We start from the raw sequence: 27,648 nt of genomic DNA, 5'->3' as shown, positions 1-27,648 counted from the left end.
ACCTGGAGTTCATTATTCAGAGACAGGCGTTACAGTGTGTTGATGTTACTTCTGAGGCAGAGAGCTTGGTTTTAATAGGGAAGCTGTGTAACAGCAGACAAAGGGAGCAGGTACTGACTTGAGGGATGGGAAGGGAAGAGTCATCTGAGGAGGAGGAGCTGAGAGCAGATCTGGGCTGAGAAGCTTAGCAAGCGGGGGATGCTCAAGGGACCAGTGAGGCAGAAGGGCTTTCGGAGTGGCGATGCACCCAGCCGCGGTAGGAGAGCCTGCAGAGGTGAGGTCATGCCTGGGTAGGAGAGCGGGGGAGAAGCTAGCACAGCTCAGGGTGGCTGAGGGAAGGGGGTCTCCCTCCCTGGGAGCCCAGTGTGAAGAGAAGTGTCGCTGAGCAAGCCCAGGGCCTGGGGCTCTTTGACTTGTGCAGGCAAGTTCCTAGCGAGGAGGAGAGGTGGTGGGAACCAGTGGGGAGGAGGTGCTACAAAGCCAGGGAGCTCGTGCTTGGGGAAGTTCGAACACGGTTGCAATTGGGGCTGGCCCGTCCTGTTGACACGAGTAGCTGCTCCACCGCAGCGGAAAAGGTGGGGCTGCCACACCGCACTTGGGCAAACAGCTTTGTGCTTTTCTCTGGTCACTTCAGCACGTGTAGTGTATTAAGACAGTGGCAAACAGCGTCTCCCAAGCAGCCGGCTTTGCCACCATGGTGGTGTGAGCCCTGCCTGTCGGGAAGGGGCTGAGCCTGATCAGGTAGTTGTGTGTCTGCAGCCGTGTAGTGTGCAGCTGGTGTTGATGTCAGGGAAGCAGTCCGTGAGGCTGATAACCTGTGCGTGAAGAGAAAAGCTTTCAGTTTTAGCAGTCTGCTGTGTTTTCAGGGATGGAAACTTCAGAGAAGAAGGTGTTAGGAAGCTTAAAACAAGCCTCTTCTGATTGATGTGGTCAAGGTAGGTGGTGTTGAAGGCAGAAGGACAGCAGGCCTGCCACAGGAGGCACCTCCTGACAGCAAGTATTCAGCTTGGTGCCAGAAAGTCCGTATAGAAGCAAAGTCCTCTGACCGCTGCAGCGTAAGAGTATATCTGACCTCCCCCATTATCGGATTTTCTCTAGCAAACCCAGTTGTATGATTTTAGCATGCGTATGTTTATTTCTTAAATAACTAACAGCTAAACCTGAAGCTGTGTTTTGGTTTTCTTCACGCCAGCTTTTGAAGACTGTAGAAGCTGGTGGCAAGGACTTTTCCAGACCCCTGATGAAGGCAGTGTAGTTGCAGCCGGTTAGCGTGCGGTACACACACCATGCTCAGAACATTTGCCGGTGGCATTTCTGGGTGGGTAGGGAGTGCAGAGGCGTGCCCCATCAGCTAGGAGGACCCACGTGTCCTGCTTCTCTCAGTGTTACCTGTGAGGCCACCGATGCCTCTTTTTTTTTTTTTTTTTTTTTTTTTTTTTGTCTGTACCATCTTTTACAGATGCCTCTTTTTTTTTTTTTTTTTTTTTTTTTTTTTTTTTGTCTGTACCATCTTTTCTCCGCGGTGGCTTAGTGTTCGGGTTTTGCCCTTCTTCCCTGTGGAAGGAGAGTGACGCAGAGTAGAGGACTAGCCTTCCCAAAAGCATCTGGAGAACATCTGAGTGTCTCATGCTGCCTTGATACCCAAATATTCAGGGTAAGGAATGAACTTTTCACTCTTGGCAGGTTGCCAGCAAGGATTGAGCCTGACTTAACTGAGGAGACACCACTGTTCAGGATAAGTTGCCTCCAATTTGTAGCCTGGGCCTGCTTTGTCTGGCAGACACAGCTGTTTTGATCACAAGCTCATCTGGCTCCCCTCTCTCATTGTGGGACAACGCTGCTCCGTGAAAGGAATCAAATCAAATCTAAACTGAAGAGAGTTCAAATCTTGTTCTCTCCCACAGCCTTGGCTTGGAGCTGAGCTTGAAACAGAACCACATATTTCCTTTAAGCAAAACCAGACCAGAACCAAAATATTTCTGGTTCAAAGTAATGCTTTGACGAAACAATTGGTGTTTTGTGTTGGGCACTGTTCTTCACAGGTAGTCTTTGCACTTGCTCTACAGATCTAGAGCTGTGTCTCCTTGTAGGGAGCTTTCCCTATTCCTACCTCGCTGCCTCCCCGTGTGCTGTGGGTGCAGTTAAGTCTTGCTCTTGCACTGTGGTGCTGTGCTGCACCTCTTTGGATATCATCGGGAGACAATTCAGGGTAAGGACTGTGCAGGGTAAGCTGCAGCTCAGCAGCTCTTCACAGCAAGACACTGGCCATATCTCATTTGCAGGAGAGCTCTGATGAGCTTCTGCACTGCTGGTGCTTTCCCTTAATATCCTGCTGGCGTGCGTTTGTACCGCTGTGCTGTATGTGGCAGCTGGGAGTTTATGAGAGAAGGAGGGGGCGATGTCCAAGGATGTCACCCAGCTCTGTTCCCCATCCATTACACTGTCCCTGTTGTGTCCTGAACAGGTTCACCCTGCAGCTCCTTGGCTTCATGTGCCAGCGGGGAGGAGGTGGCAGAGCTGAGGAAGGGAGCGTTGCTGGGCTGAGTGCTATCTCCAACTGAGCCCTCTACTGTAGGCTTGGTGGCAGGATGTTACCTTATTCCATATTAAGTTTTCCATGAATTGGGTCAGTGTGGTGTTAAAGGGTCAGTTATTGAGCCATTGTGGCCCAAGTGGGACTTAACCGGCAGAACTTCAGCAAGGTCAGAACAGAGCTGAGCTGAGCAAAGGCTGGCTTGAGTTTCTGGTCACCTGCTAAAAACAAGAAAGTGCCTCTGTAAGTGCAGTTTAACAAGCATAAAGTGGAGAAGATGTCTGCTGGAGGAAAATGCAGACAAAGACTTTGTGTGGCTAAAAGGGGTGACGTGGGAAAAGCAAATTGACAGGAGAAGTCCACCAGTGAGGCTGAGACAGAGTGGAGGTGGAGGGAAAAGCCAGGATGGGTTGGGAAAGGCCACAGCCTGGGACCTACGGTTTTGGTATGGTCTGTGCGGTTTGTAGACGGGCAGCTCCTGGTCTATGGATGCAGCAACGATTTTAGTGGTCTTCACTATTGCCTTTCCAGGGCCATCATGTCTGCTCTGGATTATACGCTGCCTTGCTTTTTCCACGGTGGTTCCCTGCACAAAGATAAGGAAGCAACTTGCCAGTTTTCAAATCTTGTTTGCTGTGTGTTGTACAGAGTGCTGTAATCAGAGGCATCGGCCCACTGAGATTTCTGTTTGGACCACAGAAAGTTCTTATTTCTGGGTTTTTCTGTGTCAGCAAGCTCCTATAACTTGTTGCAAGGCGTGGCTTTGCTTTCCATATCCCTGGCACCCGGTGTGCTGAGAGGCGATGATGTCTTTGTGGTACCTCACAGATATGAGTAAAACTGATGTTCACTTTGCAGGTTTGCTGCAAATGCAACCAACGGGTCTGGAGCCCTGCAGGAGTGTGTGAGATGCACTGAATTGCGAGTGCAACGGTGAAAAACACGCCCTGTTTCTTCAGGCCAAGAAGATGCTGACAGTATCCGATTGCTTGCGAGGCTTGTAGGTAAAAGCTTATGAGTTGTTTTACTCTCTTCTCCCTCATCAGGCCCAGCAGCCTCAGCAGCAGCCACAGCAACAGCAGCAGCAGCAGCAGACAACTTCAAATAAGCGACCCAGTAACAGCGCTCCCCCACCAACCCAGCTGAATAAGATTAAGTACTCAGGGGGACCCCAGATTGTGAAGAAAGAGCGCCGACACAGCTCTTCCCGCTTCAATCTGAGCAAAAACCGGGAACTGCAAAAGCTCCCAGCACTTAAAGGTAAAGAAGCTGTGGGGTGGGGGTGACCTGCATGACAAGCTGCTCCTTCTCCAGGGAGAGTACGGTGGTGTAAGGGCTCTTCTCAAAGTTAGCCTGGCAGTGTCCTGCTAGCCTCCTGTTAGCATCCGCAAGGATAGTCCTGGGAAAGGTGCTTGGCTTGGCAGCAGGTTGAGAATTGGTGGATAGCCTGAAAGAAAAGAAGGATGCTGAATGTGAACTTCAGGATTTACCTTCCCATTGGAACTGATTTAAACCCTCGTGCTTATGTTGCCTCAGATTCTTCATTAGGTTGTGTAAGAAGGTGGTAAAGTGCAGAGACCTTGGTGCAGACTATCCTTGGTTCCTACAGCCACCCGTTGCTGGGAGAGGACCAGGCCTCCTCCTCTTTGTGTTTCCATTGCAAATTACGGTAGTGCTATTGAACTTTTCCACATTAGGGCAATTACCCAGCATTAGCAGTTAGCCTACATAATAGTCCAATTAAACATGACTTAAGTGCGGACAAGGAGAAAGCATTCTCAGCAGTCACTCAACCAGACCTGTTGCTGACATTGCACACAGAAACAGGCAGTCCTTTTAGGAAGGCGACTGCCTTGCAGCTCAGCAGCCGTTCTGCAAGCAAGAGGTTAAGTTTGCCTGATTGGCCTTAGCAGTGCATAGTTTCGGGTGGCAACATATCAGGAAGAGAATGCCGTTAATATAGGGCCTCTGCTACCTTGGCCCCCCTCTTCTGGGCCGCTCTCTGGGAGGAGGGTTAGCCTACAGTGTGCTCTGCCCAGCTGCCTTTGTGACTGTGGGGTGCAGGGTGTGGGTGTCACTGATCTGTGGTGGGAGCTAGTTAAGTGAGTTCCTTCATTCCGGTGTACCTTGTACTGGGATGGGATCGATGCTTATCAGATCAGAAACTGCTGCCATGTTTGAAAAAGGCTTACGATAGTTGCCCCAGGGGCCTTGCAGTACCTCTGCCTCCACTGTCCTACCTCCATAGCGGGGATACCACCACCTCTCCCTCTTGGCCCACCAGCTCAAGGGAAACTGAGGGGGGTGGGATGCAGGACAGGGAGCAAACCACACTGATACCTAGGCAAACCAGGAAGGTGTTCTGCCTGTCTCCAAGGACAGATATCCCTACTTTCTCTGACAGATGCTCCTCCACATGAACGAGAAGAGCTTTTCATCCAGAAGCTGCGGCAGTGCTGCGTGCTTTTTGACTTCATCTCCGACCCCCTCAGTGACCTGAAGTTCAAGGAGGTGAAGCGAGCAGGTCTCAACGAGATGGTAGAATACATCACACACAACCGTGATGTTGTCACTGAGGCCATCTATCCTGAAGCTGTTATCATGGTATGGCCTGGGGTCAGCATGGGACTGTTTAGAAGCATGGGAGGAAGGAGGGGATAGGCATTTGTCAAAGAGGAGTGTGACCCCAGTCCTACCCATTCCTTACTATCGGCCCATCCTCAGAAAGAGAAGAAATGGGCGGGGAGGGACAGTGCCTGGTGTAGGGAGAGGTGGAAGCTCTTGTCCCTGGCACAGACTGCACTTGTGGAGTTCATATGCAGACTGTTACCCTACAGCCTCTAGGGAGGGAACTGTTTGTAGGCTCAGCTATGGCAAATCACAATGTGTTGCTCTGCAGCAAGGGATTTGCTACGGGGTGGGCCATCACGAGGCGCAGGGATGTCATTCACACGCCTTTTCACTCACTTCAGTTTTCAGTGAACCTCTTCCGGACGCTCCCGCCATCATCCAATCCCACAGGTGCGGAGTTTGACCCTGAGGAAGATGAGCCTACATTAGAGGCTGCCTGGCCGCACCTTCAGGTGAGGAGGAGGTGGGATATAGATGTGCTGAGTTTATCTCCAGGAGGTCAAGAGTCCGTGTAGTTCTGGAGCCTGCCAGCCCTGCTGGTGGCTGCTTTCCCAGCCTGCAAGGGTTGCTGATGTAGGGATGGGGAGAAACCAGGCCTACGACCCATGGGTCAGAGGTGGCTTGTAGGCAGTGCAGGCGGCAGAGGTGTCCTGGAAACAGGCTGATGGCTGTGTGCAACATTCACCTGCAGATGGCCGTAGTCCCATGTGGCCCCGAGGTAGGCTGGGAGTGAACACTTTACTGGGAGTGAGGGAGTTGTGCCATATTGCCTATGTAAGAAGTAATTCCCAGCAGCGTTAATGTCCCTCCTGAAGGCTCAAGAGCCCTCATCCTCTGGGCTTCAGCAAGCATTGGAGACAGCAGCCTGTCTCTTTTAGCACTCCTCTCCTTGCCTAGCCCCCTGGGAGGCACATGGAGGAAGAGGACTGCTTGGTGCCGCAGCAAAGCCTGTGCTGGCACTTGCTAACGTGTCTCCTGAATGCTGAATGTAATTCAGTTGCGTTCACTGGGAGCAAACGTGTGACCAGCAAAGACGGTGAACTGGTGGGGAGGAAGAGGGGGAGGGAGCCAAGGATCTTTTCATTAGATGTGTGTCCTGGGAAATAGACTTTCAAACTAAGGTGAAAAGGGTTATGAAGGCAACAGTGAGCATGGTTTAGCAGAGCTCAGCAGCGGAAGTCAGGCGGTAAGCTTATGGGGGTCTCCCCAGACACTTGCACAGGGACGTGTTGTCAAGCAGACAAAGGCAGAACAAGAGCCAGGCACTGCAGAATGAAGCAGAAAATAGAGAGGAAATAAGGTGCAGTTCTGCAGCAGTGGTTAATCACTTCTCACTGCTGCAGTTGACGTAGGGATGTGAGCGTCGATAGAAATGGCATGTCCTCAGCACCAGAGCGCTATGAATGCTGGGAAGCATTTGTTTCTCAGAGTTAAGTCAGCAGCAGACAGCATGGACTTGTGGCAAGCGTATGCTGAGTTTTTTGGTCATCCCCTCATTTTTTTCTGTGCTGCTGTCCTTGGCAGCTGAGCCCTACCTGTGAATGGGTGGCCCCATAGCACCTTCAATTCCAGAGTCAGACCTTCGGGATGCAGCGCACTTGTTTGGCCTAGTGGCCCCTCGGAAGCACCAGGCAGGGTCAGCCCTGGAATGGACTCGTCCTTCTAGGAGGACAGCAGTTGTTGTTGTTATTGTTTCTGTTGTTGTTGTTGCTGCTGCTGCTTCAGCACTAATAGCCTTCTCAAAGCAAGCTGTCCTTTGTTGTCCAAGTGGGACACAGCACACAGCTTACATGGCTTAGTGGGTTCAAGCCAGTCTGGTGTCAGAAGGCAGAGGACACAACGTGTTTTCCTGGGGTCCGTTTTATTTCTCTGCTTTTTTGGTCTTCCTTGGTGTGTCTCAAGGGCTTCCAGTGAAGCCTGAGCCTTTGCCAACTCCTGTGGAGGTTTCTGTTCTTTGTAGAGACACGGGATGAAGGTGGGAGAAGAATTTCCCAGGCCTAGTGTCTTCATCTGAGTAGGTAGCTGTTGTCTTTGGTGGGACCTGAGGTGATGAGATCTCATGCAGACTTGGGCAGTTACGTGCCACCGCCCCCCTGCCCATCAGAGCAAGGACAGCTGAGTTGATCCCACTGTGTGGGGAAGCACAGATTCCTGTGTTTTCTACGCTCCTACTGGGGCTTCACAGCCTTTCCCTGAATCCTTAAGGAGCAAGAAAACATTTAAAATATGATGTAAACACTGGTGAGAGGATGGGGAGATTTCTAAGTGATCCTTCCTTCTCCCCACACAGCTGGTGTACGAGTTCTTCCTCCGGTTCCTGGAATCGCCTGACTTTCAACCAAACGTAGCCAAGAAATACATTGACCAGAAGTTTGTGCTATCTGTAAGTAATTGTTGCCCCTGCCACTGTGCACCACCTTTGTGAAAGACATGCAGCAGATTTTGGTCAAGGTGTTATGCAAACAGCTTCGTCAGCAGGTGCTTGATGATGTGGGTTTTCTTTTTTCCTGTGTCTAGTCTTGAATGAGCAGCCAGAATTCTCTGTGCAGGGCAAGAGTGTGTGCGAGCTGTGGTCCCTGGAACTCGTCACTCATTGTACAGGTGGAGAGGGGCACTGGGAGCTTTGCAGGGCAAATCTGGGGACACGCAGCTTTGTAGTGTGTGCTGGCCGTCACTGTGCTTCCGAAGACGAAAGAAGTGCTGATGGCTCCAGCTTGTGACTAGGAGGCTGCATGTTTCAGGGAAGCGACCACTGTGCTCAGGGTGCTGAAGGCATCTCTCAACTGAAAGACCTGCTTTTGCTGGGCAGGAGCAGTGCCCGGTGTTGCTGATAGCTTTGTCCAGACAGACAGTATGCAGATATCGACTGAATTTCTCTCCCCACAGCTACTGGATCTCTTTGACAGCGAAGACCCCAGAGAACGAGACTTCCTAAAGACTATTCTGCACAGGATTTATGGGAAGTTCCTGGGCCTGCGCGCATATGTGAGGCGGCAGATCAACAATATATTTTACAGGTGAGATGCTTCTTAGTGCCACTGGCCTAGTGAGTGAGTGGGACAATCCAGTGAGATAAATTTGGGGCACTAGGCTGTGATTCTCTCTGATCCAGACTGTGATTAGCTAAGTGACTCATTTGTGTCACACTGCTTTGGCAGGGATAGCATTCACTGGTGCTTAAGAGCAGTGAGGATGTGATACCGCTGTCTTCAGCGCACACAGCAAGTGTTGGGACCTGTGAGCTTTAGCTGATCTGGGGGCAGTGAATTCATTTGCTTCCCTTACTCTTTGCCCTGCCGCCTTGGGAGTTCTGTTATTTGCTAGGAAGCTCCCTGTCTCCGGTGTTTTTCCTTCCTTTTCCTTTTGAAACTATCCAGCGTTTGGCAGTGACCTCTCATTCTTCTCTTCTTGTTAGGTTCATCTATGAAACAGAGCACCATAATGGGATCGCAGAGCTGCTGGAGATCCTGGGAAGGTAAAGGCACTTTTGGAAGTCCCAGAGGGCCCATAGTGAGCGAGACCTCCCAGCCCAGCGTGCCGCATGAGCTGGCAGTGCCTTCCTTCAGCAGTTCTTACAGGAGCCACCTCTTCCGGAGGATCTCAGTCTGACAAAGCACACAGTGAAAGTACTCCCCAGCCTGCGGATAAGTGCAGTGGTAGCCTTGTCCTCCCCAGATTTGTCTCCTGTTCTTTTGAGTTTGAGTCCAGTCACACTTGCTGTCTTCCCTTAGCAGGCAGTAAACGAGCTTCCTCACGGTTCTGATAAGCCTTAGCAGTGGGCAGCCTTCTCCATGGCTTCAGCTGCCCTTTGGTTGGCAGCTGTCTCTTATGCCGCCACCCTCCTGTTCTATAAAATACAAACGTTGAGGACTGACTTGCCTCTGTGCTGGCCTTCTCCAGAGGTTCTGCTTGAGTGTGTGTGGGCTCAGCCTGGCACGGGACAGAGCGGAGCCCAGGCCCCATCAGAGGCGTTTCCCTGCCGTGCCTGCTGAGGACACACTCTCACTGAGCATGGTATGCAGGTTGGGCCCCAGTGACCACAATTCTTCTGATGGGTGCTTTCTCAAGTGACTAATGAGAGCTAGGGCAAGCCACTGATTGCTTTGACGTGAGAGATACTGTATTTCTGCTGAGTAAAGATGTTAACGAGACTCTTGTTTCTTCTCAGCATAATCAATGGGTTTGCTTTGCCTCTGAAGGAAGAGCATAAGATGTTCCTCATCAGAGTCTTGTTACCACTGCACAAGGTGAAGTCTCTCAGTGTCTATCACCCGCAGGTGAGAAGTGCTTCACGTTTCCGGGGCAAAATGTGATTCTTGCAAAAGCTGTTGTTCAGGCTGGCTTATAGCTATTCATGGGGCTGCACTACTGTGTTGTACAAAGTTCTTGCTGTTGAGATGTTTTGGGCTCTGCACTAGTCCCTTGCTGTTGGTCGTTTGTCCCAGCCTTGCGGTGCCTGGGCCTGTATGTATATGTGTGTGCCTTTTGCCCCGGGGCTGATAGGAGGGTATCCTGCCGTTTCCTGATGACTTAATGCTGTGGCCTGCTTTGCGTCTTTGTGCTGGAAGTTTGTGAAATATTGGGGCCCTGCTGAAGCCAGAGAGGTAAAATTCCAAGCTGCAGTCGTCAGCCTGTGCGTGCGGTGTCACAGTCAGCTGTTAGTCACCGCTGAGATATGCAGAGAAATCAGCATGCTGGGCTGCTAGGCTGGTATAGAGATTAATTTCTTGCAATTTACTATATGTAATAGAAGAGTAGAGAAGATCAGAACTTGGGCTATGAAGTGAAAAAGTATGGGTACTGAGCAGCGATGTCTGTTCTCCCAGCCTTGTTTTTATGGTGCAGGGCTTTGTGATAGTCAGGTTTGTTCCTTCCCATGTGTGCAGCTGTGCTTGCATTTGAATATATTAACCGTGGACCGTTCTAGGTGGCTCAAGTTTTATCCTTTGTATTGCATGAATGTCCTGAGCTCAGGCCCTGCCTACTTGGTCTTGGAGCCTTCGCTTGCTGTCAGAAGAACTGGATTCATTTGGAGCTGCAACTGTCTGCTTATCACACACTCTCTGGAGGGCGTAATGTGACTTCCAGCCTAGGGCGGTGGTGGTGCTTTAATCTCAGGTACACCTGAGGAATTTTGCCTCTAATTTTGCCGTGTTTTTTTCCTACAGTTGGCGTACTGTGTTGTACAGTTCTTGGAGAAAGACAGCAGCTTGACAGAGCCAGTGAGTAACCTTGCTTAACCTCTATGTGTCAGTCACGTCCTAAAAAGCATCATGGCTTCCTTAAAGTACGGCAGGGGTGAAAAAAGGCTAAAGAGACTGGGAGTCAGCTGCGTTGTTCACTGGGTTTGCCTGGTACCCTGTGGGCAGAAGGGGCTGTGTTGCTCATGTGCAAGCCTTTGGGCATTCTGTCCTGAAACCTTCAGGAAGGTGGGTTATAGTCTTCCTTTGTGCTTCAAATCTTGGTGTAGCAGAAGGAACACTATACTGAGCTGTCCTTCCAGGGCAGAGCTTTCAGCTGGTGACGGATGCCACAGAGACAAAATACATGGCCATCTGATATCTGATGGAACCAGCATGAGCTCATGGGGGCCCTGAAATAGTAAGAGTCCACTCCAGACTGCTGGAGTTGGCTGAAAAACTGTGGGGATAAGGTTAGGCGCCTGGAACACAAAGGTCTACTTAGGCAAGCCACTGTTCCTTGACAAAAGTGTTCTCCATCTTGCTCTAGCATCACTTTGCTAGCTCCATAGTCTTAAGTCACATTGTAGACACATTTGCCTTCAGGATGTAACGCTGGGAAACAGCAGGTTCTAAAATGTGTGAGCAGTGTAGATGGGGACCTCACATATTCCAATTACTGGCTGCGCAGACCTGCAGTGTTAACTAGGCTATATGCCGGCTTGGCAGAGGGTGCAAGCAGGAGACAAGTGTTTCTCCACCCACTGCAGGCCAGGAAATGTCTTCTACAGAGCTGAGCTTCAACAGCCTCAAAACAGCAGATGGCCAAAGAACGTGTGCTTGTGTCACTGTAGCAGGGAGCACCAGAAAGCGTGAGCATTTTAATGAGTAATGCTAGCTGAGGTCGTTCTGTTCTCTGGCTGAAATGTGTGCGTTCATGGTGAGACTGACTGTGCTCGGTGGAAGCTGGTCAGCTATTGGCAGCTTTCTGGTTCCTCAGCTCTGACACCAGCAGTGCTGAAGCAGACCTCCCAGCTTTTCCTTTAAATGTGGGTCCTCCGTTTCCTGTGTTCCCAAAAGCCTGCTCTGAAACAAACTGCGTAAAGTAGCTTCCTGACCATGCTGAATACTTCCTGTGGCTGACATCCAGCCCAACAACCTCCTGCCAAAGCACTGCAAAGAAGAGAGAAATAGAAACCTGTCAATATTTCCAGGATTCATTTTGCAGCTTATTCAAATAAGAAAGCTCCATAGCTTGTCAGTGTTTCCTGGGTAATGGGTTAGTGGCCCCTGAATTAGACGCCCTGGTCCGGTTTGGTGCTTGTGGAAAGCGGTGGGATGACACAATTTCATTACCTTCAGTGGGTATTGCATTGGGTCTCAACCAGACGTACCAAGGCCATATTGCCACATGTTGTGTCCTGTTGAAGCATCCTGCCTGTGAAGGTTTTGAATAGACTCCTGAGATGACTGGGGTTATTGAAGTCATGAAGAATTACAGGGTTTCTGCATCAGCAAGGCTCTGAATGCACTAGATGTTCCCATCAGTGCTGGAAGGAGGCCAGATCACTCACTAGGTCTATGCTCACTTAGAGTGGTCCTCCCAGAAGCTTGCTCAGCAGGGCTTGACATGGTAGCTCTTGCGTTAACAGCAGTCTGAATGACTGCCAGGTGAGCAAGGCTTCAGATGTGCTCAGTAATAGCGAAGACAGACTCGACACACCTCGCACCACCTTAGCTGTAGGAGAAATTACGTCTGAGTCACTGAAGCTAACTCTTGCCTGAATGGCAAACTGGCGTAATGACAAACACTGAGGATACCAAACTGTTGGCTTCTCGAGCCTTGAGTTGGTGGAAACATAATGCTCAGATGTTTATAACCTTGCTGTTGTGTTGCCCACTACTGTCCCTTCACTGCTGCGAGCTTCCTCTCTAGTGCTGGCTTCAGGGTCAGGTTGCTGAAGTACACAGAGTTTGAAAAGAGCAACTTCTACTGCCAGTTGTGTGTGAGTCTAGTGTCCACAGAGCTGGCATTTCTGTAAATACCGTACCAATGGCTCCAACAGAGTGAAGGCCTGCAGGATCTTGGATCCTGCCTTTGACTGTGTCTAGAAGCAGATGAGTAGGGAAGGAAGCAATATTAAAAACAAAGAATTAAAATCAAGCAGGATGTAGCCCTTCCCCTAGTATATTCCACCAGTATCTTGTAAGCAGTAGTTTACTCAGCCAGAAGTTGCATCTGCATTGTCATATTTCACAGAATCACAGAATGGTTCGGGTTGGAAGGGACCTTAAAGATCATCTAGTTCCAACCCCCCTGCCCTGGGCAGGGACACCTCCCACTAGACCAGGCTGCTCAAAGCCCCATCCAGCCTGGTCTTGAACACTTCCAGGGATGGGGCAGCCACAGCTTCTCTGGGCAACCTATTTGATTATCACCATTAGGTGTAAACTCCATAAACTTGTCTACTCCCTTCTGGAGTCTGTTTGGAGTCTTGGAAGAATGAACTCCATAATCCAATTACTTTTTTTGTGAAATGATACTTCCTTTTGCTTGTCGCAAACCCATCCATTGCATTTTTTATTGGCTGCTCCCCAGTGTTCAAGCTTTGCGGTGTATTGAATAATGACTCCTCAGCGACCTCCTCCATAGCATTTCCAGTTTTATTAGTTGATCTTTCATGGTTGCTCTGCACCATCTGCCATCCGCTACTCACTCTGGTTTGAGCCTTCTGTGTGAAGTTGTGTTTGGGGAAAAAAGTGGCTCTAAGCTTTGTGCTTGTACTACAGAGTCGTAGCAGCCTGGGCAGTGCTGCTGTCTTGCACTCTGCCCAGACTTGGCAGAGTTTGGGCTTTTTGTCTTCTTTCTTCCCTGGTAACCCACCCTGACTTTCTGAGAAAGTCTCTTCTGTTACTTCCTCCCTTCTGTTGTTGTGAACAGACATTTAAAAATTTATTTCACAGTTGGCGTTAACTTTCACCCTCTAACACTGTCTCTGTACCCTCCCTGTTCAGGTGATTGTGGGCTTGCTGAAGTTCTGGCCGAAAACTCACAGTCCCAAGGAGGTGATGTTTTTAAATGAGCTGGAGGAGATCCTGGATGTGATTGAGCCGTCTGAGTTTGTGAAAGTTATGGAGCCCTTGTTCAGGCAGTTGGCCAAGTGTGTCTCCAGCCCACACTTCCAGGTGGGTTGCAGCTCTGGGAGGGGATAAGGCATAGGCTTGTAACCCACTTGGCACGTGAGGGTGATACCCCAGCTTTTGGGCTTGTCTTTGTGGATCAGTGGCACGTGGAGGTGTGACCAGGGTGAGTACTGGGGTGATGTGGTGGGAGGCTGTGAGAATCCTCACCACAACCACAGAGCAAGCTCATCCAAAGAGAAAACAAAATGGATCAGTGGAGCCGCTCCTGCTGCGCTGTGCTATTCAGCACCATCTATTGCAGCAGGCTGGAGCAGCGGTGCTCTGCCACCTCCTGTTTTGACTAGCAAACATAGAGGAGATCCATCCAGCGTCACCCCGTTGGAGTAAAACCAAGCTGGCTGTATTGGAGGGAGGCCAAGCAAAGAGACAGTGTGCAGAGAAGGTACTTTGTATTATTCTGGTATAGGTGGTAAAGAGCGAGGTATATTGAGAAAGTGCTAGAGTCTGCTTCTTGTTCCCACTGAAGGGAAGCTGGCTGTAGTATCAGGCTAAAACAGCCTCTGTGGCTGGTAGTCTTAAGGTTTAAAATGTCCAAGGTGGTAGAACCTGCTAGTAGCTCCTAGCAGGTGTTCTTGGCTCACTGGTTTAGGTTGCCATGAAGGGTGCCCAGGAAGAAGACAGCTTGCCAGTGAAACACGTGGCTGACCCAGGTATAGATGGGGTGTTAAATAGTGACATAGCCCTCCCCCGGCGTGAGTGTGACTGCACAGTGAGGCAGGCTGGCTTCAGTCTGTCTTTTTGTGCAGAGATGTACAAAGTCACGTGTTTACAAGCCAAAAATGAGGACAGTCTAGGTCACGTGCGTATGTAAAAAGTTCGCTGTTTCCTGGAGAGGACTGGAGGAGCCTGATGGAAACCAGCTGGACGTGGATTACTGGTGTGGCAGTGGGAACCAGAGGACTAACATGACCTTTGGGTGTGGAAGGAGCTACCACAGGGAACTAAGGAGCTTGGATAAAGTAGGGTAAAGGCTGGAGGAGAGGCATCCTGTACTTGGTAGCAGCCCTCATCTGCTGCCAGCTTTTTGAAAAACAAGACTGAAAAAACTGGAGAAGGTGCAAACACTTTCCAGCCTAAGAAAATTAACCCCAAAGGTGTCCCTTACAGTCAGGCTGAACAGTCTCTGTGTCTGCAGCTTGTATGAGAGCAAAACCAGGAACTGACTTCTTGGTAAGTCAGAACACCTTGGTGGGGGAGAGTTTTGTCTGAGTGGATTGTGTGTTAATCTAGCAGGTAAAGGCTTTACAAGATCTAATAGCTGGAAACCGAAGCTAGGTAAGTGAACAATACGTTAAGGGGATGTAGTGAGTTCTGCATCATCTGAAATATAAAACTGAGACTGGATGTCTCTCTTCCTAGCTTTTTAAGCCATTCTCAAGCTGGTGCTAAATGCAGAAATTAGCCTGGTGATCTGCATTGCCCAGATTTGTGATTAAATATGAAGAATTGTGGTTGAATCTGTCGCTATGTGGAAACTTGTTAGACTTGCTTGTCTTGTTAGAGCAGGATGTCTGCCCCAAGATTTTCCATATTTTCACCCTTACCAAATCAGAGGGATGAATTGTGGGCCTGGTGACTGAAGCATGCTCCAAAGCCCAGAGAGACTCTGTTGTGGGGAGGGCCAGGGAGGAATGGGGGGAATGGAGCTTTACAGAGGACAGTCTGAGGAAACGAAGGAGGCCTGGAGCCAGTCTGAGCTGGGACCTGGAGTGGGTGACATTACCATCCTCAAGTGTTGTGTAAAGGGTGTTGGAGTCATCAGTGTATCAATGGTAGGCTTGCCTAGTCAAGAACCTGAGGTTTTTCCTCAGGAAAGTAAGACGTGTCTGGCAGAGGCTGATGGAAAGAAGGCTGGGCGACAGGGATGAATGGCTTGTAGAAGTTGTCGAAGGTCAGCCCTGCTGCCCGCGCTGTGGGGAAGCATGTACTCCTTGGCTTGGTGGTGGCAAGCTCTGGTCTCAGCACTGCACAGCTTCCCTGTGCACCACAGGTGTTACTGGAAGGAGCCTCTCCAAGGATGGCTTTCTCTCCCACTGCAGGTGGCAGAGCGAGCGCTGTACTATTGGAACAACGAGTATATCATGAGCCTGATCAGCGATAACGCAGCCAAAATTCTCCCGATCATGTTTCCAGCGCTCTACAAGAACTCCAAGAGTCACTGGAACAAGTAGGTCCTTCCGCATGCCCTGGCACTTGCTGTGCATGCAGGATTGCTTGACCTACTAGCGATCTTGGGGCATGCTGCTACAGTGCAATGACGCATGGCGCTCGGTGACACCCGGTGCTGAGCCAGAGGGGTTGTTAGCATGGAAAATTGACACAGCAGACCACAGTGACCTGCTTCTGCCAAGGGGTCAGGCACCTGCAATGACCTGTCTTGGGGCCATTGAGTCTACCCAGAGTTTGGTACCTGCATACCACTAATGCTGCAGGTCTCTTGGAGGTGTGCAGTAGGTTTTCCAGCCAACTTCTGGCTGCTTGTTAAGTAATCATCACCCGTATGCTCTCCATGACCAGAGACCTTGGTTAATGCAGTGCCTGAGTCCTTGCATACAGGAAGAACGGAGAAAGCAGAAGTAACGGGGCAGATGTCCCATGTCTAATTATTGGTCTCTGTGTCTGATTCGTTGATACTCATCTGTTTTATGGTTCTCCCATCAACTTCCTGCTCACCTTTCTTCCAACTGCTTCTTCCCTTGATTCCTTACCTGGTTAATTCAAGTTGTAAAACTCACTTCCTTTTAATAAATTGGCTACAAATACTCAGTCCGCAGCCAAGGTCCTAAAGCCTGCCAGCAAAACCCACAGGAAGACACATAAAAAAGTCATCTTCCCCTATTCTAGAGGGTGTAAAAAAAGCAAAATAATTAATTCTAGGGAGGCTGGGCGAGTCCGGGGCTTAGGAGCGTACTGTGGTAGCAAAGACAGGGTTGTGAGGTGGGACTTGTTTGCAGAGAGCTCCCTGCTGGTCTGCTGTTTGACTGCTTCCTTCTCTTCATTATACCAGGAAGCACGAACTTCAGCCACCGGTTAAAGACTGGGATAGACACAGACATGCAGAGATGAATGTGCACAAACACCCAGTTACGCCCACACGCCCACCAACAGGCACATGCGTGTGCAGACAGGCACACACGTGCGTGCACGCACGGACATATGATGTGTGCGCACATAGGCACGTGTGCATGCAGATGTGCACAGACCCTCTCTCGCTCAGCGTTACGGCCCCTCCTGATCAGAGTTTAGAAAAGGACTTAATGTTCTTGTCTGAAACCCTTCACCAGTTCTGTTTCCTTCTTGCACCAGTCAAGATTTGTGATTCTGCTGTTTCTGTCTCCTTCCCAGTGGTACGGCAGAAGTCCTGAAAGTGTTTTCCTCTTATTGCTCCTTGTCTTTGTTTTAGCACTAGACACATCTTCCCAGGGCAGGTTGAGTGCCTCACGTTCTCCTCTTCCTTCCCATAGCTTGTCTACTCCAGCACTTTGTCAGACAGCCTGCGTGAGTCCAGTAGGGCTGTAGCGCTCTCTTCCTTATTCCGTCTGTAGAGCTGGCGAGGCACAGAGCTCAATCTACTGAGTCTCTTGTCTTTTGCCCCTGGGTCAGGTATTTCAGAGACAGCTTCAGTGCTTGTTTTCATTCCCCGGGAGAGTCCTTGCCCAGAGAGAGCTCACACACAGTACAAGCTATCCATCCATAAATTGCTGACACAAAGTCAGCGTTTCTTCTGTGGTATTCTTTGTGCAGGTTCCCATCTCTACAGGGCTGCTGAATGGCTCTGTTTTGGGCAGCTCAGTGACAAAGCTGATGACTGAATACCGGGCAGCCCAAAAAAGTCATTGTGCATGTGTGAGGTGAACTGTGGGAGGCACTAAAGCTAGATTAGGTAAAGCCCCCTTGAGAACAGCCCGGAGCAGGTCCCTAGCATCCTTCCTTTCCAGTTTCTAACTGCAAGAAATAAATACGTGAATGCGTGTTTTTGCACTCATCAGTCTGACCACAGTAGAAGAGATCTGTCCCAGTGGTCTTCTCTTTCTTCTCTGTCTCTTTCTCCCTGTGTGATAGTCTCTGCTGTGTTTGTGGACGGGGTTTTCCCATGCTAAGAGCTGTGACTGTGTGAAAATCTTTCCTCACATTGCTGTAGTGTATGAGTTGCTGCTGCTGTTAGCTCTTGTCTGCGCTGCTCGTGCTAACTCAGGGCTGAGAACCTGGAAGATACCACCATGACTTGTTCTCCTCTCCTCATTTCTTCGCAGGACAATCCATGGGCTGATCTACAATGCACTGAAGCTGTTCATGGAGATGAACCAAAAGCTTTTTGATGACTGCACGCAGCAATATAAGGCAGAAAAGCAGAAGTGAGTAAGAGGTTCTTGGCAAGTAATTTGAGCTCGTCGTGGAGTCTCCTTGGGGTACAGTAACAGAAGGTAGATGCCAACAGGCAGAGGGGAAAAGGAAAGGTGGTGCGAATCATTTTGTCAAAAAGTAGGATTCCTCAGCAATAACTATGTGTAGGCATGAGAAGAGGTAAAACGTGTGCCCTGATAAAAATCCTTTCAGTTCTGATGAAGCAGGTAGCTTAGAAAAGAGTGACAAAGTTTGATGGGTCACGAGGAAATAAATTGCAATGTAGAGGATACTCAGCTTTGCAGAGACACTTATGCTCTGCCTTGGAAATATTTACTGGTTCGTATATGTCGTAGTGCCGCCAGTGGAATCCTGCTGCTTTACTTTTCTGAAGAGCTTTGCTGCAGTGGGCGTAACGCATCTTTCATGCCACAGGACGCTTTCAGTTTTCCAGTAATAAAGATGGAATAATATCTGGAATTTCAAACAGCAAGTGGTGGGGATAAAATCTGAGCTCAGCAAGTACCTGTGCCATGTTGCTGTGAAGAGGAAAAAAAATCCACTTTTTCTGCTTCTTCATGCGGGTTTTGGTGCTTGTATGACTTGCCTTGGTAAGATGAGTCAGTTCAGTAAGCTAGAAGGAAACTTTTTTTTTTTACCCTGGGTCTGTTTTCTGCTGACTTAGTGACATAAAATAATGCTTCTCGTTCCTGGATGAGCCGGGGCTGCCACAAGGGTGGCGGTGGGGTGAGCAGGGCTAACCCTTGCTGACAGTGGGGAGCTCTGGGATACATTGAGTGGTTTTGTGAAATAGTAATAAATAACAGAGTTGAGATATGAATCAGAGCTTGGGGGTGGGTAATCTGCATATGGAGAAATTAAGGTTTGGTTAACACCTAAATTGGGAGCAAGCAGGACTTTTTTTTTCCCATTCTAGGGCATTTGTAAAGCCCACAAATGTCTGCACGTATATTTTAAGTCACAGTGAGAGCACGTTTACTATGAGACCTACCTGGAGTTTCCATCAGGAGCTTTTTCTACCTGTTTAGCCTCTACACATGCTGACCTGCTGACGGTGACTGTTCCCAGCATTGGTGTGTGGCTGATGGAGGATTGTTCTGGAAAAGGTCAAGGAAGCAGCCCAGAGCCGTCCAAGAAATGGACAGCTAGAGCTGCAGTGTTTTCTGCTCATCTTAAGATGATTTTTTTTTTTCCTCTAGTGCCTCTCCGCTTAATGATGCTTCAGAAAACCTTGTATTGGGGTTTTTATCAAGGATAAACCTTTTGCTCTCCTAGATAACCGAATTTGGTAAAATGTCAATTGAAAGCTTGGTGGGCGGGATGTAAAAATGTCTTTCAGCTGAATCCGAGATGAGTTTACCTATGGTGAGCATGATACAATTCCTCGGCTAAGTGGGATTTCCCTGCCACAGAGACCCAGCTAAGGAGGATGTTCTGGGTGAAGACAATAAGGCTCAACTCTCTTGCCACTAGCACAGCATTAGCAGCTGTTCCTGGCTTGAGAAATGTGAAAAGGTCTCCCTCTGAAGGGATGCTAGAGCTGGGAGAGAAAGTTGTGAAAGGTCTGTAGGGACTAGAGGGGGAAATTTGTGGCAGAAGGGAATGGGGTAGGACAGCAGGCTGGGGGGAAGAGCAGCTTGTCTGGGCAAGGAGGTAGAAAGGAGGTAGAGGCTTTGGGCACAGGTACAGTGAAGAGCCAGGGGGTTGGTGGTACGTGTTATTCTTAACGTCTTAATACTTAATGGATAGTAGGAATGGGATAGGTAAAGAGAACAAATTAGAGGAGCGAGGAGATCGGGGTTTGTTGGGCAAGGGGCCTGGGACTGGACAGGACGTAGGGCAGTGGTGGGGGAAAGAGCGTGCACTTGGGAAGGTGAATTAGAAACCTGGGTTTACTAGAGCAGTATGCCCGAGTTCTTTACTTAAGTCCATTGTGAAAATATCATCTTTTCCTTCCATGTCTTTAAAATACCCAAGAAATATAAGCAAATCTATGTGCACTTAACACTGCGGCTGCATGTTCTGGAGTGTAATAGAATAAGTCATTGCTGGAATGAACGGGGTTAGAAAAAGCGTGTTTCACAGGCAGGAGAGCGTTGCTTAGTGCTGTCTCCCTGGTGGAACGAGACCGTTTCGTAGCTGAAGAGTCTGCCTCAGAGTTTGGAGTGCCATTCCTGCGCTTCCCCTACCTGCTCTTCTGTCCGCAGAGCGCTGTGACCTGTTCTGATGAGCGGCGGGTCCTGTTGCCTCCCTTTCAGTGGAGAAGACACGCTGCATCCGCAGCTCGTTTCTGCTGCCTCCCTGGCAGAGCTGACTGCAGGCCATGCCTGTCGGCGGACAGTGACGTGGCATTGCAGTCAATTGCCGTTTTCTTTTCAAACACAGAGACTTCAACCAAATAGAAATGGCACTTTTTTTTCTTTTTTTCCTAATAAAAACCTGTGAGGCTGTGATGTCGAGTGCCTCCGGAGTAAAGCAGTGTGCCGAAGGGAATGCTGGCTGGATCACTGTAATGCAAGACTGACCTTTAACTGTGTGATGCCTTGCTTTTTCCGCAGGACTTCAGCCTTATTCAGTGAGACTGACGTGTTTGAAACACTGAGGCTACTTAAGCGTAGACAGAAAAAGGGAGAGAGACCTATGAAGTGTTTTCCCAGTGAGCCGATAAGAGACCTTGTGCTGTGAACTAGGAAATAGCGTGTGTGGGAAGGACTGCACGTGCAAAGAGTCAGTAAACGTGAAGCGGTGAAAAGGAGAGAGCTTGTAGGTACACAACTAGGCTGCAACCAGATGTTGAGAAGCCTGCTCGGAAAAGGCTTAGCCATGGTTTTTAATTAGTTACTGTGCCTACAAGTGACATGCCAGCTGAGGCCTGTCACTGCTGCGCCCCTGGCTGGGCGGCTGCAGCCGAGGCTGGTCGTGGAGGGACGGAGTCTCCCTGGGATGCGTGGGGAGGCTCTCTGCTGTTCAGTGCAGGTGGACTGACTGCGCCTTACTAATCTCCCCAGACATCTTGAAGCTGTTTGAATTATCAGAACCCTTCGGAAAACATTGGGGAGGTTGGGGCAGGTAGATAGCGTCTTGTCCTGAATGTGCCCTTCTGTAAAAGTGTGAGGTCCTCAAACACTGCCTTTCAAGGAGCGTGGTGTCAACGTGCCCTGGGGCCACCCTGGCACTTGACATCTCTCTGGTAGCAGCTACCTTGCCTCCTCCTATGTAGGCCACAGCAGTGGGAAGGAGAAGATACCTCCCAATATAGCCCTTCTTTCCCAAATGTCCTGCCAGTGGCTTCCTCATACTGTCATGAAGGGAGCTCATGAGGTCCACATCACCTAGGAAGGCAGTGGCCTTCATGATGTCAGGGCCTTTGTGGACAGACATGTTGGTCTACATTTCCAGTGGCAAGATAGGAGTAATATGTATGTTTCTGTTTACCAAGCAATTAAAAAGGATTCTGGAGAAATTGGGGATGAGGCAGCAAAGAGCTAGCAAAGATCAGTACTAACTCCAGGTCACAGTCCCCTGCAGAGATCTCCAGAGCTGTCAGAAATTGAGGTGTGGGTTATTCATTAGGGATTTGGTTTGTTGGGGTTTTTTTGACCCTCTGTTCTGTCAATGGAGTAGTCTGCCGCTTGAGTGCTTGGCAGCTTCATTCTCATTTTTAGCCTCCTTTCTTACAAAGATTTCAAGAGTGTGAGGTGATTACAGACTATAAGAACTTCCTTAGCGTGGATAGATAGGGCACTAGTAGCTGGGATGAAAGCCAGGTAGTTAGTTAAAATCATAAATAAAGCAGAGATTTTAGTGCAGATGTTTAAAATGTAGAAGAGAATAACAAGGAGCGGTGGATGCTCACCTCTGTTTGCAGGGAGCCTTCCCTGGGATTTACAGGTGGCCCAGTTGAACGGTCACTTAAGGTCTGGGCCAAAATCTGTGCCAAGTTCAAGAGCTGCGTCTGGGAGTTTGGGCAGCTCTCTGGTGTGTTATGGCCAGAGAGAGAGAGGGAACTGTGGGCATTTGGGCCCCAGCTCTCTTGGAAATGGCAGTTTGTCCCTCTGCATCTGTGGGGCACCAGGGAAATGTGTGTTTGACATCCAAACTGGTGTCATCACTTTACTCCAGAAACCGGTTGCTCTGGTCCACTCCTGCAGCACAAAGCCAGAGAAAAAGTGCCTCTGCGGCCCAGTGCTGCCACCCCGTGCTCTGAGGTGGGCGAGGAGCGTGCCTGCCTACCTCCTGCTAGCTGCCCTGTGTCCCCTCTTCTTGCCACATCTCACTTGTAGGTAGGATTAGGGGTCTCTGAAGGACAGAGCAGCTCTCCCTCTCGCCTGCACTTTTCCAGTGTCTCTTGCCTTTGTTTTTCCAGTGAGCGAAAGCTGCACTTTCCCCAGGAGTTCACACTTGCGCTCTCTCTCTCTGCAGGGGAAGGTTCAGGATGAAGGAACGAGAAGAAATGTGGCAGAAAATAGAGGAGCTGGCCCGGCTGAACCCCCAGGTGGGTAGCAGCAGGACCGAGGATGAATGAGATGAGAATGTTGTGGGGGGGTCTTCACCTGCTTCCTCAGCTCATGAGAGCAGGCTCTAGCACCTCATCTCAGTCCTGTGCACACAGCTGTAGCTGTGGTCTGTCCCTCCCAAAACCCAGTGTCTTGGGGATGCTGGCAGTGTTTTACCAGCCTGGTCCCCTCCGTAGCACTGACCTCTAAGTAATGCCTTAGAGAGCATGTACGTGTTTCTCAGCTGTGGCTGCTGCACATGCGGTGTGCGGTGGCTCAGAGGGCACAGGCAGGAATGGGTAGGAGAAGATGCTCCTTTCCTGTCTGTGTACCTACTGCTACCTTTGCGGGTGCCAGAGAGGGCGGCTGGAAGAAGCGTGCCGTGCCGTGTTGGGATGCTGGGGGAGAAGACTTGGTGTTGGACGGCGTGCTGACTCTTCGGCTGTCTGTGTTATCTGCAGTACCCCATGTATTACGCACCTTCATCATTGCCTTCTGTCTGCTGTATGGAAACGGAGACCCCGACTGCAGAGGATATACAGCTACTGAAGAAAACGGTGGAGACGGAAGCTGTGCAGGTGCGTAAAGTGACCAGGGTCCTTCCACAATTACTCTTAGACCAGCCAGGACATCAGCATAGTCAGTCCAGGGTCCAGCAGCCACAACTGGCTCTTTCCAAGTGTTCTGAGGGTAAATGCCCCTACTGTCATCCCTGATCATTAGAGATCAACCTGTAGTCTGAAGAGTGGAGTTTATCTAACCTTCCCACTCTGCAAAAAGTGCAAGTGGGACTTTTCTGTATCCTTTTGGTCTGTGTTTGGCTCTCAGCCTGTTCTGCAGCATGCTGCAGTGTCACCTAGCATGTCCTAGAGCAGTTGGAGTCAGAGAATGGGGAGGATGGAGGGGTGAAGGGGTTTGCTGCTGATTCCTGACTCCTTTGGTTTGTCTGTAGATGCTGAAAGACATTAAGAAGGAGAAAGTTTTGCTGCGCCGGAAATCTGAGCTTCCTCAGGACGTCTACACTATAAAAGCCCTGGAGGCCCACAAGAGAGCAGAAGAGTTTCTCACCTCAAGCCAGGAGGCTCTCTGACGGGCTCAGGAGCTGGCCCGGGAAGCTCTGCCCCATCCCTTTCCCCCAGGGGTCACGGAAATGCACTCGGTTCTCATGTATAAATAAGGAATGAACATGGTGAGCTGTGCCTGTCCTCCACTCCATCCACATCCCTCCAGGGTAGATCTGGTTTTACGTTATAACTTGTATCTCACCACTGTCACGTCCTCCCGCTTTTCCTCCTTCCTCCTGCCTTTCCACCTTGGGTGTGCGTGCGTGAAGGGAGCCTGCCTGAGCTGCGGTTGTGTCAGCCCGGGCAGGAGTCGCTTCATTTCCAGGTGCCTCCTGGTTCTTACTCTGCCTGGAAGCCAGAGCCTTGCTGCCCTGCAGCACGGGCTCCGTGCTGGCCAGAGGCTACCGCGCGTGGCTCAGCATGCTGCTACAAGCCCCAAGTGCCCATCTCTGCCATGCCTGCCATGCTGCCTGCGCAGCCAAGGCCTGCGGCGGTCAGAGGTCAGGCTGAGCTGGGGGCAGGAGCGTGTGGCAGAGTTTGTGGGGGCTCTGCTGCCTCTTTGCCCTGCCTTGGGGTGCAGCTCTGCAGCTGGAGGGTCTCACGTACAGCGGAGGAGATGTTTGCTTCCACCTTTCTTTTGCTTCAAGCCCCTTGTTCTGTTCCCCTGTCAGTGGAGTGGGGGTTCAGTGCTTCGCCACCCCCAGTAAAGCTGGGTGCAAGCACTACATACTACTGCAGCCCTGCCTTTAGAGCATCCTTAGAAGCTCTCTTGTGGGAAAGTGAATTCCTTCAGCTGTTTGTGTTGGTCCGTGCTGACTCGTCTCCATCCCGGTGTCTTGGGTTAATTGTGGGCCCAGAATTAACTTCCCGCTTCGTAGCAGGTGTCAGCCACTGACTTCTGCTTTCCTCCTCTACCTGCTCAATTAAAATACTCCTGCAGCTCTCCCTTTGTCGCCGTATCCCATCCTTAGCTCTGCAGTGGCCAGGGTTTCTAGGAAGCTTGCGCTGCTAAAGTCATTTCTGCAAACTAGTGGAAGCAACGGATACACGTTACGGGGCCAGGCTGAGTTTGTGAGTGTTCAGTTGTCTCCTCTTCATGATCAATGGCTAGGTGCTACTGCTGAATTGCTTCCGTGGGTGCTCTGAGCAAAGTTCACCTCGCCCTGTTACTTTGGCACCTGCTGTGGCCTGAGGCCCTTGTTAGTTATCGTACGGTGCATCAGGGACTTGTTGTGCTAATTTAGCATTTAGAGCGCACTTGCTGATAGCCCAGGGGGTTGCGCAGCACGTGGGTGCTACTGTGATCTGGCTTTCTCCCCTACCTTTCGTGGTGCCGATTCAGAGCCAGGCCACGGTGCCACCTCAGAGAGACCGGCTTGCGATAGAAAAGGGAGTCTTCCTTGCTTCTTACCTGCTGCGCTTGCTTTCTTGACACATAAGCTTAAGTGGGTTTGCAACAGCGCAGGGAGTTTATGGGGTCGGTGCTAGTCTGACACTGCTTTGCAGCATCGTGGGATGTTGCAGAAGATCCTGGTGTTTCTGCTTGTCCTCACCAGTAAATCATTCCCAGGTCAGAGGTTCATCCCCTCTGCTCTTACTGCTGGTGGGCAGCACGTCTTTCTTCCAACCCAAACTAGGCTGTTTTTTCCCTGTGTATCCCGTAGCCCTTGCCCTGTTTAGCTCTCTTTCGGTTCGGCCCTCGTTAGGCATGCCACCATCTCTCAGGAGCAGCTGGCAAGCGTGAATATGTGCGAGATCACCCACAGTCACGCAGGACCCCACCTCCCCTCCGCTTCACGCAATGGGCCAGTTCATCAGGAGACTTACGAAACACCTCAGGGAGGTTATTGCTTATTTTGAACATTAGTCCGAGCTCATGGTCAGCTGCCAATCAATTACCTCACGCCTGGCACAGCATGTAGACGTGCACTGGGTGATGCCGGATGGCGCACAGGAGCGGCAGGCGCCTCTGGGCACAGCGGAGACGAGGACTGCCACGTGCCACCCGCAGCAGGGCTCGGGCTGGGGAGGACGTTTCTCCCCGTTGCAGTACAGGCTTTCCGACTCGTCCGCTTAGCGTTGCGTTATCAAGCCGCCACCTCATTTATTATTTTTTTTTTTAGAGTGCTACAGCATGTGTATGCCCTCACTCGAGCCTGCTTGCTGCTAGGCAGTGGCTGCCTTTCCCTGCTGCGGGCTGTTCTGCTTGCGAGAAGGAACAGAGACTTCTGGTGCGCAGAGGCTGTCGCTGTCCTGCAGATGGTCTGTCTCTGCCGGCAGCCCCCGAGGGACGCTGCCGGCGTTGTGCCATGTGCTGGGGCAGGACTGTAATGCATCACAACTACGTGCTGTACGGCTTCGATGTTCTCATAGCTTTGTGTGTCTTGTTCTGGGTCAGGGAACTTAGGCTTAGTACCTTCACATGGCCATTAGTTTGCTCCCTATTCATTCCAGTGTCCTGGACATCTAAGAAGGGGACCATGTGAGAAAGGGGGGGGGGGGGGGAGTGTGTTCACCCTCTCTGCCACACGTACTGCTCATACGCAGACCTGTGTCTGCCACGCTACAGCTGCCCCTTGCTCAACACTTGGTTTCTAGCGTTAGTGCTGCTCATTTCTGCCTCTGCCTTTCCCCACATCAGCCAAATGGACAGAACTGGAGCTGCCTCTTCCACTTCACCTGGCTCCCTCCTCCCGAGGGAACAAGCAAAACTAACTACTGCATTCACCCCCTGGACACAAGTATTAAGCTGCTTACAGTTCATATGTACATATGGTGTACTTTATTTTCAGTAGAGCATTACATAGTATGAAAGTGTTGGATTTTGTACAGATGTCCCTGTATGTACAGAACTAAATAAAACCAATCTCTTGGAAAGACACATTGGACTCCACCTCTGGTATTCCAACACACAGCCCCTGTCCTGGGAGGAGGGGCCCTAGTGTGGAGAGGGACTTCTCCAGCACTGACAGCGCGGGAACAAATCCAGTGTTTGTCCCAAGGGAATCTGGGCAAAGCCAGCCAAGCCCTCTCCCTCCACATGCACACAGGTATGGAAACCGGTTGGGCTCCTCGGAGGCAGAGGAAGCCAACACAAGGACATCACAGTGACTTACGCGCCAGCCAGAACCAGGAAAAAGGAGCAGGAAGGGCGGTCGGACGACATCAGTGGGAGAAACTGGAAGGTCGATGGTGGCGAGTCCCATCACCACTGGGCTCCGGGTCAGCAGGTGCCCGCCTGGCGGAGGGAGGGCTGGGGTCAGCAGCCCCCGCGCCGCAGCTTGCCCTTCACTTCCACTCGGGCTTGGGGCCACCGAGGCTCTGCCGGGCCTGCAGCGTGCGCTGCACCACGTCCTTCCACTGGTCCTCGGAGATCTGGCTGGCCCAGGCGGGGATGCCCAGGGTGGGAAGCTTCACGCCGGCCATCGTCCTCTTCACCAGCTCCACATGCTCTGGCAACAGAGAGGGCGTGAGACCGCGGCCGAGCCCCGGGGTCGCGGGGGGGAGGCCCGGCCGGAGACGCCGTTACCTGCATCCATGGGGATGGAGCTGCGACTGCTCTGGGCCGCAGCGCCTTCCCCCGCCGCCGCCGCCGCCTCCTCCTCCTCCTCGCTGTCCGCCGGCGGGTCGGGCAGGTGCAGCCTCAGCATCTGCAGAGAAAGGCGGGCAGCGGCGGGGGGGGGGCAGTCGGGACCGTTCCCCGCCCGCTCTCCCCCAGCCCCGGCCCGGCGGGAGGGCCGGCCGGTACCTGCAGCCGCTCCTGCAGGCCGGGGCCCGCCTCGGTGGGGCCCGCCTCGCCGGGGCCCGGCTCCGGCTCCTGGCTCAGCGGCTGGTACAAGTACCCGACGCCGCCGCCGCCGCCTTCCTCTTCTTCCTCCTCCTCCTCCTCCTCCTCTTCTTCCTCGTCGCCGCTCCATCCCGCCGCGCCGTCGGGGGCCTCCGGCGGCCCCGGCTCCTCGGGACACACCCGCTCCGGCCCCATACTCCGCGCCACCGCCATACACCGGGCGCGGCGCCGGAGGAGGTCCCGCCGCCGCCCGGAAGCGCCGCCGCCGCGGGGCACTGTGGGTGTTGTAGTCCTGGGGCGGGGGGGAACCCGCTGCCGCCGCCCTCCCCTGCCGCCCCCGGCCCCTCCAGGCGGTGTGATACCGTGTCCGTCCGCGGGGCCGGCGCAG

General features: G+C 51.3%; 2 protein-coding genes across 3 annotated transcripts in view; one reads left to right on the top strand and one right to left on the bottom strand.

Moving 5' to 3' along the window:
* The window catches only part of PPP2R5D (protein phosphatase 2 regulatory subunit B'delta), a 30,634-nt gene extending 4,280 nt beyond the window's left edge, over window positions 1–26,354 (top strand). For both annotated transcript variants that reach the window (XM_054197424.1, XM_054197425.1), the window contains exons 3-16: window positions 3,580–3,793; window positions 4,938–5,137; window positions 5,506–5,616; window positions 7,455–7,547; window positions 8,051–8,181; window positions 8,580–8,639; window positions 9,333–9,441; window positions 10,333–10,386; window positions 13,360–13,530; window positions 15,588–15,715; window positions 17,802–17,903; window positions 22,336–22,408; window positions 22,871–22,987; window positions 23,362–26,354. In XM_054197424.1, the coding sequence (XP_054053399.1) occupies window positions 3,580–3,793; window positions 4,938–5,137; window positions 5,506–5,616; window positions 7,455–7,547; window positions 8,051–8,181; window positions 8,580–8,639; window positions 9,333–9,441; window positions 10,333–10,386; window positions 13,360–13,530; window positions 15,588–15,715; window positions 17,802–17,903; window positions 22,336–22,408; window positions 22,871–22,987; window positions 23,362–23,499 (1,701 nt within the window). In that variant the 3' untranslated portion in view covers window positions 23,500–26,354. The remainder of the gene's footprint in view (window positions 1–3,579; window positions 3,794–4,937; window positions 5,138–5,505; window positions 5,617–7,454; window positions 7,548–8,050; window positions 8,182–8,579; window positions 8,640–9,332; window positions 9,442–10,332; window positions 10,387–13,359; window positions 13,531–15,587; window positions 15,716–17,801; window positions 17,904–22,335; window positions 22,409–22,870; window positions 22,988–23,361) is intronic.
* MEA1 (male-enhanced antigen 1) lies at window positions 26,233–27,561 on the bottom strand. Its single transcript, XM_054197433.1, has 3 exons — window positions 27,222–27,561; window positions 27,003–27,123; window positions 26,233–26,925 (listed from the first exon to the last, which is right to left on the bottom strand). Exons 1-3 carry the CDS (start codon window positions 27,471–27,473, stop codon window positions 26,762–26,764), a joined length of 537 nt encoding a protein of 178 aa, XP_054053408.1. The 5' UTR covers window positions 27,474–27,561; the 3' UTR covers window positions 26,233–26,761.
* Window positions 27,562–27,648: the final 87 nt, after the last annotated feature.

The sequence above is a fragment of the Rissa tridactyla genome, chromosome 3, assembly GCF_028500815.1.
Source record: "Rissa tridactyla isolate bRisTri1 chromosome 3, bRisTri1.patW.cur.20221130, whole genome shotgun sequence".
Lineage (NCBI taxonomy): Eukaryota > Metazoa > Chordata > Aves > Charadriiformes > Laridae > Rissa > Rissa tridactyla.
Note: the sequence above shows the minus strand (reverse complement) of the source record. Positions and strands in the feature narration are given on the sequence as shown.